Raw genomic sequence first — 12,500 nt, 5'->3', positions numbered from 1 at the left:
TCTTAAACTTCACCCGAAGCAAACGAACGCTCCTGGTATCCTTCTTCAATATATCCACATAAACTTCACCCTAACTCACCAGACATCCTGGATAATTTACAATGAACTTCCCCGCTGCCGTTAACCCAAACCCGCGCGAACGAACGAAGCCTCGAACCGCTCCTGCGAATATTCTCAAACTTCCCTTCCGCCTTTCCAGAGATCATTTACCGCGTGAAGTTCCAAGTCAACCTGATCTGGAAGGAAGAGTACAGCAACAAGCAGGGCTCACTCTTCCAAGACCTGGCCAGCGAGATCAAGAACGCCTTCGACATCATTCTGAGGCCGATTTCGGGAGATAAGACACTCTACGTCTCCAATATGAAGTAGGTTCTGCGCGTGGGAGTGGGGGTTCGTGTGTGTGTGTGGGTGTGTGTGTGAGTGGGTGGGTGGATTGGTGGGTGTGCGTGTGCGTGCGTGTTTGTGCTTGTGTTTGTGTGTGTGTGTGTGCGTGCGTTTACGTGCGTGTTTGTGCTTGTGTTTGTGTATGTGTGTGTGTATGCGTGTACGTGTGTGTGTGTGTGTGTGTGTGTGTGTGTGTGTGTGTGTGTGTGTGTGTGTGTGTGTGTGTATGTATGTGTGTGTATGTATGTATGTATGTATGTATGTGTATATGTGTGTGTGTGTGTTTATTAAGATACACCGAACTTCTGTACATTTGTGTCTGTGCTTATATATGCAATGAGTCATTGCCATTCCTTAAACGGGGACAAAACCGAAGATAAGGATCTAGAGAAAATTTAATAAATCCATATATCTATTTGTGTGTGTGTATGTGTGTGTATCTATGTATATATCTATATATTTGTGTGTGTGTGTGAAAGCGTGTGTGAGCCGTAGCCCGAGAGCTGAGCCAGCCTTGCCCCCTCACAGGTCGACGATTTCGGGCTACGTGGAGGTGACGATGGACATCAACTACGAAGGCTTCGGCGACCAGAGCGGCGTCCTGAAGCGGAAGATCCGCGAAACCCTCAACACGAGCCGCCTGGGAGGCATCCCCGTGAACTCGCAGTACTTCAGCTTCGTCGAGCACGGGAGTGCAGGTATGGCGGGCGGCGGCCACGTGGAGCGCAGGTGTCTTGTTTAGATCGGTACTCTACGGTCACATCCTGATTTGATTAATTCTTTGCTAGTTCGTAATTATTGGTATTCTTTTATTTTATGGACTTTAGCCTTTGGGAGCTTATTTTGTGTATATACTGTGTTGTGTCTTATTTTTTCCTATTCCCCTTTGTTGTCGTTTGTTGTACAGCACCAATGATTCTATAATGCTCGTTCCGGCATGCTCTTAAAAGGAAGATTATAAAGACATCATGTAGTATTTGTAATGCATAGTCCTACCAATTATTTTCTGTCGTGATTGCTGTTAAGATTTTAATTTCACCTTATCCCCCCTGATTTTCTTTCCCTTCTTTTCCCACATCCCGTAAACAGGTCCCCTGAGATGTGTTAAATGTTAGTGGGGAGAATTATTTTTCTTTCCAACCTGCTTCCCATGAATGTTGTCTGACCTGCATGTGGGGTTTGTCCTCCCCCCCTTTTTTTTCTTTTCCGTGGCGTTTCCGTCGCGCCGAAGTGATCTCTCCCTCATCCTGCCCCGACGGGAAGTGGCGGTGCCCCTCCGGACGGTGCGTGGGGCGCTGCGACGGCCGGGAGGACTGCCTCGACAAGTCCGACGAGAGAGACTGCATTACATCGACCTCCTCCCAGACCACGAGCTCCAAGGGTGAGTGTCGTCGCCGTTTGGGTGGAAGGAAGGACGGGCGGAGTGGCGAGCCTGCGGATCGGGAATGAGCAAACAGAGAAAGATTAACACCACACGAGAAACAGAGAGGAGAAAAAAACACACGATAACAACACCGCACCTGCTCGAAACACTGAAGCACGAAAGGAGACTGGGACTTCTTCGAGATCTATCGGGCTTCTTCTTTGTACATAACTTTTGTACATATAGTTTTCCTCTTTTCTCTTGGGATTATTTGGGGTGGAAGGTGAATTGATGCTGATGCGACAGCGAGCGTTTTAAGATGCCTTTCTGCGCTTAAAGCGAGCGAGAGAGAGAGAGAGAGAGAGAGAGAGAGAGAGAGAGAGAGAGAGAGAGAGAGAGAGAGAGAGAGAGAGAGAGAGAGAGAGAGAGAGAGAGAGAGATTATTATTATACATTAAAACACAAACCTCAAACAACCTAACTGCACTCAGATACACACACACACACACACACACACACACACACACACACACACACACACACACACACACACACACACACACACACACACACACACACACACAGAGAAACCAGTAGGTATATAGATATTTTCCATACATCAGCTTACATATTTTCATAACCACACATCGCCATTGTTCAAGAACGATTGACAAAAGGGACATGAATGTAAGGAAACTGTGTGGTGGTCACGTACGCGACTTGTATACATCATGAAGTATAAGTGAATGTGTGGAGAGAGCATGAATTACAACGGCATTTTTACTATACCTGGCGACATGCCTTTACTGTTACTTATTACCTACATCCTTTCCTCTCCTTCCTTTTGTGACCAATGCGGATAGCAATGATAAAGAATGCGAGATTTTTAAAACAACTCAACCGAAGGCTGAGAATCCAAAAAGGCCATTTTTATCAGGTAAGCAGATGATAAAAGCTTTAAGGAGGATATATATGATTATTTTGATATGTGATCTAATTAGTACGTTCTGATTAGCTTCTTGTGCAAGGGGGATCACCAGTATGTTTCTCTCTGTCCGAACTTGTCTCTGATTTGTAAAACTTCGATTCCCAATACATGTCTACAGTACACTGCCATATTTGTCAGGTGAAATGTAATTCTGTGATTGATTTACTTCTCTCGTCAAGAGTGATTATTAGCAACAGATGATTCAATATGTTTTTGTTGTACTTCGTGAAACAGATTATTATTTTTATGTTTTCTTTTGTACCTCTTGAAGGTCTTTTATCTTGTCCTTCCTTTGACTTTTTTTCTTTCACTGAGTTTTCCGTAAAGAAAAAAAGAAGAAAAATGGATGAGAATATAGCCATCGCTTCGCTTTGCTTGAATTGTTTTCCTTAATACATTGTTGTAACTGTTATTATTATTATTAAAAGTATGCATTTTTTTTCTCTCCTTGAGATCTGTCTTATAATCTATGATATTCTCAGTTGGAATGTATGTATAGAAAGCTGCTACGTTCAACGTTTTTACTCTTTTTCACAGCAACGTGCATGGACAGTTTGAATTCAGTCTCATAACATTTTTTTCCTTATCCCTGATTGCATACGTTCACTTTCTTGTTTTCACCGAGCTTCTTTCAGCATGTGGAGACTAAGAGATAGTCGCCTTCTCTGGACATCGAGTTCTGTTTACCTGTAAGAATTCTTGGCTCTTATCATAATATGATATAGGCATCATGTGTGTGTGTGTATTATGTATCTACACACACACACACACACACACACACACACACACACACACACACACACACACACACACACACACACACACACACACACACACACACACACACGCGCGCGCGCGGTTCAATTAACACCCTTTATACACTCTGCATAACCTGTTTTTTATTGAAGGTAACAGTGAAGTAGATGCAGACAGTTGAATTTTACTGAAATCAAGTGTTTATAGGAGTATAAAATATAGAGTGGGACAGAATAAATGACGTTAGAATTATACGTGAAACACTAAAACTTCAATTAAAAAGATGTCATCAAATCTGCAATAGAATGATTAATGTAAAAGTAAGCAACAGATAGCTACAAGTAAACAGGGCTTAACTCATTTTTGTAATTTTATTTATTGGACTCATTAGCAACAATTTGTAGGGTCGTCTGTGCAGAGAAAGTGAAGATATTCATAATGATGCCTTATGTTACCATTTCCCCATATACAGCTGTAAGGGGGAGGTAATTAATCGTTGTAATTTAGCCTTACTTCATTTGATACAATGGATATTCTTGGTGTAACATGATTTATTTTGCTCCTAAATAACCCCCTGTGTGCAAGGAATAGCTGGGTTACCATCCACGGGCGGCGAGGGATTTGAACGCAGGTCAGCAAAATTACTAGATGAGAACGCTGCCGCTGCACCACACAGCGCACAGGAGTTAGGAAGAGGCAGGGGGGATGAAGGAGCCATACGTTTTGCCCTTTTTACAGGAAATGGAAAAGCTCAGGTCAGAAATAGCAGACCAGTAGTGTAGAAGGGCTGTCAGTTTGGCTCGCTATTGAGCCGAAATATCCCAAGGAATTTCTTACGAACCACTGACTGAGAGGGAATAGCAAATGTAGGAGAGTAGACAGGAGATCGTGAGCATCTGTGATCACAGTGGGACGAAAAACTTTTATGCTTAATGGTTCTCTGATCCCCAAATACTTGCTTCTCCACTTACATTACACAAATATCACCATTATTTTCCAGCAGTTGGAGTCACTTCTCAACACCCACCAACAGACAGACATCTATACAGTGAACTCGCATTTACTTTCAGAAATACAAATGCATTTACTCTTTCAGAAATACTAGCTAACTGCACCTTCTTTCAAGAGCTAACCTTCCCTCTACCTTCGCATCGTGTCTGATTTAATTCCGTTGTTTTATTGTTTTCTAACAAGCTTCCCTTTTCTTTTGCATGATATAACATTGTAGTGCATGATAATTACAGCGGACGAAGGTTGTCGCGGAGATGACCAATTCCGCTGTGCAGGCGACGAGGAAAAATATGTGTGTGAAGTACAGCGGTGCGACGGTCACAAAGACTGCCCGCAGGGAGATGACGAGGAAGGCTGCGGTACGTTTTTCGGAAGTGATCCTTTGAGTTTTTTTTTTATTTTTTATTCAATCCATCTCTTCAGTTCGAATTCATTAGGTCATTGTCCCCTGTGTTGTCCGTGCGTCAATGCACCTGTTCGTTTGTTTGTTGTTTTGCTGTCGATGCCCGAGTCGAACACATCGTGGTTCGTCGAATTCCTTGTGGTTCTGTTCTTCGTCTTCGTATACACTGTGTATTCGTCATCGTATTCGTTATACACTCAATATCATTGAATCGTTTTTCATCTTCATTATAAAGATATACATTCTGCAATTTCATCTTCCCCATCATGCAATCAGTTATGGTACTGGAATCATTGTTGTATTGGTCATCTTTTCTAGTGTTGTTGTATTGTATATATTCCTCATCTTCTCTGTTACACAGTCATATACATGTTTCATCAGCATCGTTACTGCATCGTTATCTTCTTTGTAGGGTTCTGATATCTGTCATATACTGTCATATATCTGTCATATACTCTTCATCTTACTCATTTTGCACCCATTTTGAACTTCATTGGGATCATTTCTGAACAGTTATGTAACTCCTTTACTAAAAAGTTTCGTACTATACCTTTCTTCATCGTCATTGTGCACTATATTGTTTCATCTTGATTGTCTCCATTATTTTCATCTTCATATGCATATCGAACAGTGTTCAATATTTTCCATTCTACATTTTCATATAGGTCTTATCCTTATTTTGAGTTGTGATATCTTTAATAAATCCAAAATTTTCAAAACCTAGTTCTTGCATTGGCTGATACGATGTTTATATGTTATATATGTGTATATATATTGTTTTTAGTAATTAACCATTTTTCTGTTTAATGCATGGAACAGATTTTGACCGCTCATGTACACGCCACGACTGCGTACACTGCACACGCATGCTCATTAACTCTCAAACACTGACACAAACAGTAATGTGTTTGTCTTTTTTTTTTGTATGCTCTCTGCTCTTTTGTTGCATGTTCCATATGGCTATTAGACATCTGTCCCCTCTTTTTTTTTTTTTTTTTTTTTTTATTTGCTTTTATTTGTACGTTTTTTGTATACATTTAGTTTTGGAATTCCGTATACTAAAAAGGAAGTGTCATCTGTTCTCTGCTTAATATCGACCCCCCTCTCTCTCTCTCTCTCTCTCTCTCTCTCTCTCTCTCTCTCTCTCTCTCTCTCTCTCTCTCTCTCTCTCTCTCTCTCTCTCTCTCTCTCTCTCTCTCTCTCTCTCTCTCCCCCTCACTCCGAAATTGTGCCGTCTTTCGTCTGATTGTTAATCATCCGTCCCGATTTCCTGTGTGTTTGTGTGTTTGTGAAATCCAGAATGTTATCTTGTCGTGCTCGTGTGTGTCTTGTGTGTTTACTCCGTCCATGGTCATCGTCACAGGTACACTGTAAGCAATATACACAAAGCTCCTACATTTTCCCAACACGACAAGCAACATGCGCTACTCCTCGATGACGTGAGGGATAAGTTTGAGTTCATATATCGTAACAGATTGTGAGGAAGGCAACTTCGTGTGTGATGTTGTGAGATGTGTGCCTGATGAAAAGAGATGCGATGGCGCAAAAGACTGCGCGGATAACTCGGACGAGGAAAATTGCGGTGAGTACTCAATGCAAATGCGTACGTCTTCCATGCCTTTGTTTACACGCAAAAATCGTCGACATGTATTTGTCGTATTCGCATGTACATTTCGTGACATATTCTATTCTCATCTTCATTTTCTTCTTTTTTTTTTTTCTCTCTCTCTCTCTCTCTCTCTCTCTCTCTCTCTCTCTCTCTCTCTCTCTCTCTCTCTCTCTCTCTCTCTCTCTCTCTCTCTCTCTCTCTCTCTCTCTCCCCCCCCTCCCTCCCTCCCTCCCTTCCTCCCTCCCTCCCTCCCTCCCTCCCTCCCTCCCTCCCTCCCTCCCTCCCTCCCCCCCCCCCTCTATATCTCTCTCTCTCTCTCTCTTTCTCTTTCTCTTTCTCTTTCTCTTTCTCACTCACTGACTCATTCATTCAGTCATTTATGAGACTAGACACCAAACTACACACTTCACCATGATACACGCGATAAACAAGTCCACATACAACGACCGAATGGACCGTGGGCAAAGCTTCCACGAATGCGATGCTTTGAGATGTGGTACTTGAAGCGAGTGTTTTTGGAGCATTTTCTTCTATCTGTTGCTTCCTAGTCTGTCCCATGCGTAACGTATACGTGCAAGAAAAAAACAAACGAAACAAAATGTGGTGGTACGAAAGACTGCATTAGTGAATCGGTCGAGCAAGTGCACGTATGGATAAAGAAACAGGGTCGTATTACTGAGGTGTGAATATCAATTACGATAGAGCGAGTGGAACTGAGAGAGTATGTGCGAGTGGGAGAACGAACACATGTCAGTCTTTAGAATAGTGATAAGTCGTTGTATATATCGATTTTGTACATAGCATCATGTTTATTATGTGTGTTTGAAGAAGATGATTGAGAACGGACAGAAAGTTGCCGCCAGAAACTTACAAGAATGCACAAACATTATCCATAGCACGACCAACGTGTCGTTCGGACGACCAGGGACCCAGGACGTGTGACGATGGCACGACCTACGCCTGTTTCTGTGACGATGTGAGGGAGTGTCCCGGAGGAGAGGACGAGGCCGGGTGCGGCTCCAGCGGTAAATAGTGTCCCTTTTTTCTTTGGTTTGTCTTTGGTCTCCCCCCTTTTGCAGAGCCCTTTCGCTTCCGTTTCAGCTGAGCGTCTTTCTGGGTAGAACTTAGCATACCGACCGTGGTGTTTGTATGCGAACAATTATGTGTGTGTTAGCTGAAATATCAGCAATTTATTTCAGCTGAAACACGTTGAGTGTCCCTCGTTCTTCCCCTGCTTTATCTTGAGTTTTCCTCTATCCTCAGTGGCGTAGCTTTAGGTTTAAAGCTTAAGGGCCCTCTCTTTGGCAAGGGGCCCTGGAGGGCGCTCTAGGCTGCCGGGTACTCGACTTAAGCGCTACTTTGAATGATTCAGGAGCGCTCAGGGTGCCCTGAACTTCTGTAAAAAGCGCATGGAAGTTATGCCACTGTCTTTCCCCGCCTTCGACGGCAACTTCAGCTCAAATTATTGTGAGAAATGAGTCCATATTTTGATGCAAAAACAGTATTCCAGTCTCTAAGTTGGCAATTGATCTATGGTTTCGCTATATTTCTCCGATGATTCATATGAAGTTCCTCGTCTCAAACCAACCGACATTAAGACGTCGCGATTTACTTCGATGCGATTTGCGCTTTCAGCTATCTTCTAACCTTTTCGATTCAACCCGAACTAACAATACATAATAAGGAATAACTCATAATTTACAATACAGTTAAATATATATGCTTTTGTTATATGGTTTTATAAACATTTACTATATTGAATAATGGTTCATAGCATTTACACACATGATATAAATTTCAGCATGTTTCAGTACAGGACTTTTTTTTTTTTTTTTACCATATACATAAGTTGTCAGATTCCAAACAGTTGTTATATCAAGCTGTAGAGCTGCTCCTTCTTACGAAAGCGAAACTTTGCGGCCTAGTCTTTGTGGCGAATCGATATAGTATTGAGTCCAGGGAGTCTTGTAATCAAGGTAAAGAGAATACAAGGTTATTCCCCCTCAGTTTGCACAGGTGATGACATCAGCGGCAGTGGAGTTTTTTGGTTACAAACGCAAAATATTACATTAGCTTAAAGATGATTTTCATTGATATCAAGTCTTTGGGTTAAGAAGAAAACCAAAACGTAGGAAGATCATATAGATAAATCTATTATAATGCTAGTTGAATAATTATCAGTAAAGCGGTTCGAATCCCTGATTGTGACGTCACGACTCAGGTGCATAGACGACAGCCAATTTTGACACAACCTGAACAGACCTTGCATTCTGTTGGCCTTGCTCATGAGCACAAAGGAAGGGAGTTTGCATTTACGACGTCTGAAAAAAAAAAAAAAAAATGTAGATATAGCGATATAAAGCAAACGAAAGGAAAAGCTCCCAGCACATTAAGAAAATGAACGAACGTTATCCATAGCACGACCAACGTGTCGTTCGGACGACCAGGGACCCAGGACGTGTGACGATGGCACGACCTACGCCTGTTTCTGTGACGATGTGAGGGAGTGTCCCGGAGGAGAGGACGAGGCCGGGTGCGGCTCCAGCGGTAAATAAGTCCCCCGTTTAGTATTCTCACTATTATTGCGCTGCTTTATGGTTTCAGGTCATGTTCCCCGCCTCTTTGGCTTTATTATTGCGTCTTCCCTTTTCATGACCGCCTGTTGCCATCGCTGTATACTAACACGTGTTTCGGGTGTGTTTTCAGTAGCTTCTGAAACGGCGAATGATTGTGTTTGGCGAGACTGTTCGTCCGCATTATTGTAGCCTTAAAGTGGGAAAGCAGACTGAGGTTCTCTTGTATTTCCCCTACGACACTCACCCAGACTCCTCTGTCTGTCCTACAACCCGACTCCTGATTCTGCTACAAGCGCCCTCTGTAATGTTCTCTTTGGTGCGATTTGTACGCGAGGCGATTCAGACACTAACATGATTCAGTTTGATGTATCTTTAACCTTACGTAGGGGATGATGGTGACACACACCATAACAACACAAACTTTGTATGTTAATTTATAAGGATTATGCTGCATGGGATACGGGATAAAGTGAGTGTTAAATGGTTAATGCTAGACATGAGAGTTATGCCACTGTCTCTCCCCGCCTTCGACGACAACTTCAGCTCAAATTATCGCGAGAAATGCGTTCCACATTTTGATGCAAAAACAACATTCCAATCTAAGTTGGAAGCTGAATTGTATTTTTGCTATATTTCTCCGATGATTCATATGAAGTTCCTCGTCTTAAACCAAACGACATTTGGACGTCGCCCATTTTCTTTGATGCGATTTGTACTTTCAGCTATCTAACCTTTTCCGTTTGAACTCGGACTAACAATACATAGTAAGGAATAACCCATTATTTGCAACATTACAATTATATGTATCATTTTTAAAACATTCACCTTACTGAATAATAGTATAGAACACATACATGATATAAATTTTAACATGTTTCAGTACATCACTTTTACAACAATTTGTCATGATATACATAGGTGTTTAGATTCCAAACAGTTGTTATATCAAGCTGTACAGCTGCTCCTCCTTATGAAAGCGAAACTTTGCGGCCTAGTCTTTGTGGCGAATCGTTGAGCGGAGAAAGAACGAAAGACCCAAAAGAAAGGAAAAAAGAGCGAGAGAGTGAGGATGTCCCTCTAAACCTAACCTAACGCCATGCCGCCCCTCTGGTTCCGCCTCTCTCGCCAGGGTGCAGACAGGACCAGTTCTCCTGCGACGACGGCACGCAGTGCATCGAGGACTACCAAGTGTGCAACGGGATCCCGGATTGCTTCGACGCCACTGACGAAGAGCCGGCCAAGTGCACCGTGACCACCGGTCGGTAGAGCTTGCGACCCCCCTCCCTTGCCCCCTTCGCGCCCTCCCTCTTCGGAAGGTCGGCGCGAGCTGTACTGTTCCCGAGACTAACCCTTAGAACTCACTCATTCATTTAGCCCCCCCCCCCCCTCTAGCGATTTTGCTCCTCCTTTCACTCGACTTTCCTTGTGGCGAATACTTCCATTTGAATATTTATTGCTTCTTCTGTGTGTATATGTATATGCGCGTGCACACACATACACGCATATATGTGTATATATGTATATATATATGTATATATACACACACACACACACACACACACACGCGCGCGCGCGCGCGCGCGCACAGACATTTGTAAAGCCTTTTTGTAATATCCCAAAAACCCAAATACTTTTGTTACAAAACAAAGGATCATCAAAATTTGGTTCGACATACAAAAGTTTTGAAAAAAAAAAAAAAAAACATTTTAAGTAAATAAAAACCAGTAAATTACTTAATATACAGATATGAATTTTGATTAAAAGTAAAATGGCATGGAAGTTTTAAGTAAAATGGAAAAAATACCCGCATACCTTGCGACCAATTATGAATTAGACACTCCTCTTGGGTTATCAAAGGTGTGGAAACTTTCAGATATTTTTAGATTCAGACAAACCAGTTGTTATTTTCTTTTATCACACCCTCCTATGTTCCTCGCATGGAAAGCTGAAGTATTTTCCCAGCAGTTTTAGAGGCTACAAAAACGAAGAGATATTTCAACAGGTTCCAATGTGAGCGTAAAGGATAAACGTGTGTGACAATGTATCAAAATGTTAGGGGTTTCAGATATGCTACAAAAAGGCCTATGTGTACACACACACACACACACACACACACACACACACACACACACACACACACACACACACACACACACACACACACACATATATATATATTATATGTATGTATGAATAAGTGATAGATAGATAGATAGAGACGCATGTGTTTCCATGTGTGTATTTGAATGAATTCTGAAAGGAGTATTCTTTGAACACATTTCGCACTCAACATTCAACGCACTGAATGCTAGATTCTTTTTCCCGAGTTGTGAGTTGTAACGAGTGTGCATGAGAACGGAAAGTATGCAAATTGGTGTTACAGTATTGATAAAGCGCCAGGGAGTCCTGTGATCAAGGTCAAGAGAATACAAGGTCATTTCCCCTCAGTTCGCACGGGTGATGACGTCAGCGGGAGTGCAATTGATGGTTACAGACGTAAAATAGTAAGTAAAAAGATACTTAAAAAGTAATTTTCATCGCCATTCATCCGTAAGGGTTTAAGAAGAAAAACCTAAATGCGGGAAGATCGTATTTACTATATGTATAGAACGCATTTATTGTAGTGCTGCCCAAAAGATTATAAGTGAAGCGACTCGAGTCACTGATTGTGACGTCACAACCCAGGTGCACAGAAGATAACCAATTTTGAAACAACAGACGTGAACAGACCTTGTATTCTGTTGGCCTTGCTCATGATCATAAAGGAAGGGAGTTTGCATTTACGATGTCTGAAAAAAAAAAAAAATGTAGATACAGCGATATAAAGCAAACGAAGGGAAAAGCTCCCAGCACATTAAGAAAGTGAACGAACGTTATCCATAGCACGACCAACGTGTCGTTCGGACGACCAGGGACCCAGGACGTGTGACGATGGCACGACCTACGCCTGTTTCTGTGACGATGTGAGGGAGTGTCCCGGAGGAGAGGACGAGGCCGGGTGCGGCTCCAGCGGTAAATAAGTCCCCCGTTTAGTATTCTCACTATTATTGCGCTGCTTCATGGTTTCAGGTCATGTTCCCCGCCTCTTTGGCTTTATTATTGCGCCTTCCCTTTTCATGACCGCCTGTTGCCATCGCTGTATACTAACACGTGTTTCGGGTGTGTTTTCAGTAGCTTCTGAAACGGCGAATGATTGTGTTTGGCGAGACTGTTCGTCCGCATTATTGTAGCCTTAAAGTGGGAAAGCAGACTGAGGTTCTCTTGTATTTCCCCTACGACACTCACCCAGACTCCTCTGTCTGTCCTACAACCCGACTCCTGATTCTGCTACAAGCGCCCTCTGTAATGTTCTCTTTGGTGCGATTTGTACGCAAAGCGATTCGGAGACTAACTCGATTCAATTTAACGTTG

General features: G+C 42.5%; 1 protein-coding gene across 32 annotated transcripts in view; it reads left to right on the top strand.

The window, feature by feature from the left end:
- LOC125037396 (basement membrane-specific heparan sulfate proteoglycan core protein-like) overlaps window positions 1-12,500 on the top strand; it is a 362,744-nt gene that overhangs the window by 148,091 nt on the left and 202,153 nt on the right. For all 32 annotated transcript variants that reach the window (XM_047630535.1, XM_047630533.1, XM_047630526.1 and 29 more), the window contains exons 3-11: window positions 200-365; window positions 913-1,082; window positions 1,616-1,765; window positions 4,735-4,860; window positions 6,379-6,486; window positions 7,410-7,538; window positions 8,932-9,060; window positions 10,219-10,347; window positions 11,973-12,101. In XM_047630535.1, the coding sequence (XP_047486491.1) occupies window positions 200-365; window positions 913-1,082; window positions 1,616-1,765; window positions 4,735-4,860; window positions 6,379-6,486; window positions 7,410-7,538; window positions 8,932-9,060; window positions 10,219-10,347; window positions 11,973-12,101 (1,236 nt within the window). The remainder of the gene's footprint in view (window positions 1-199; window positions 366-912; window positions 1,083-1,615; window positions 1,766-4,734; window positions 4,861-6,378; window positions 6,487-7,409; window positions 7,539-8,931; window positions 9,061-10,218; window positions 10,348-11,972; window positions 12,102-12,500) is intronic.

Source organism: Penaeus chinensis, chromosome 23, assembly GCF_019202785.1.
Source record: "Penaeus chinensis breed Huanghai No. 1 chromosome 23, ASM1920278v2, whole genome shotgun sequence".
Lineage (NCBI taxonomy): Eukaryota > Metazoa > Arthropoda > Malacostraca > Decapoda > Penaeidae > Penaeus > Penaeus chinensis.
Note: the sequence above shows the minus strand (reverse complement) of the source record. Positions and strands in the feature narration are given on the sequence as shown.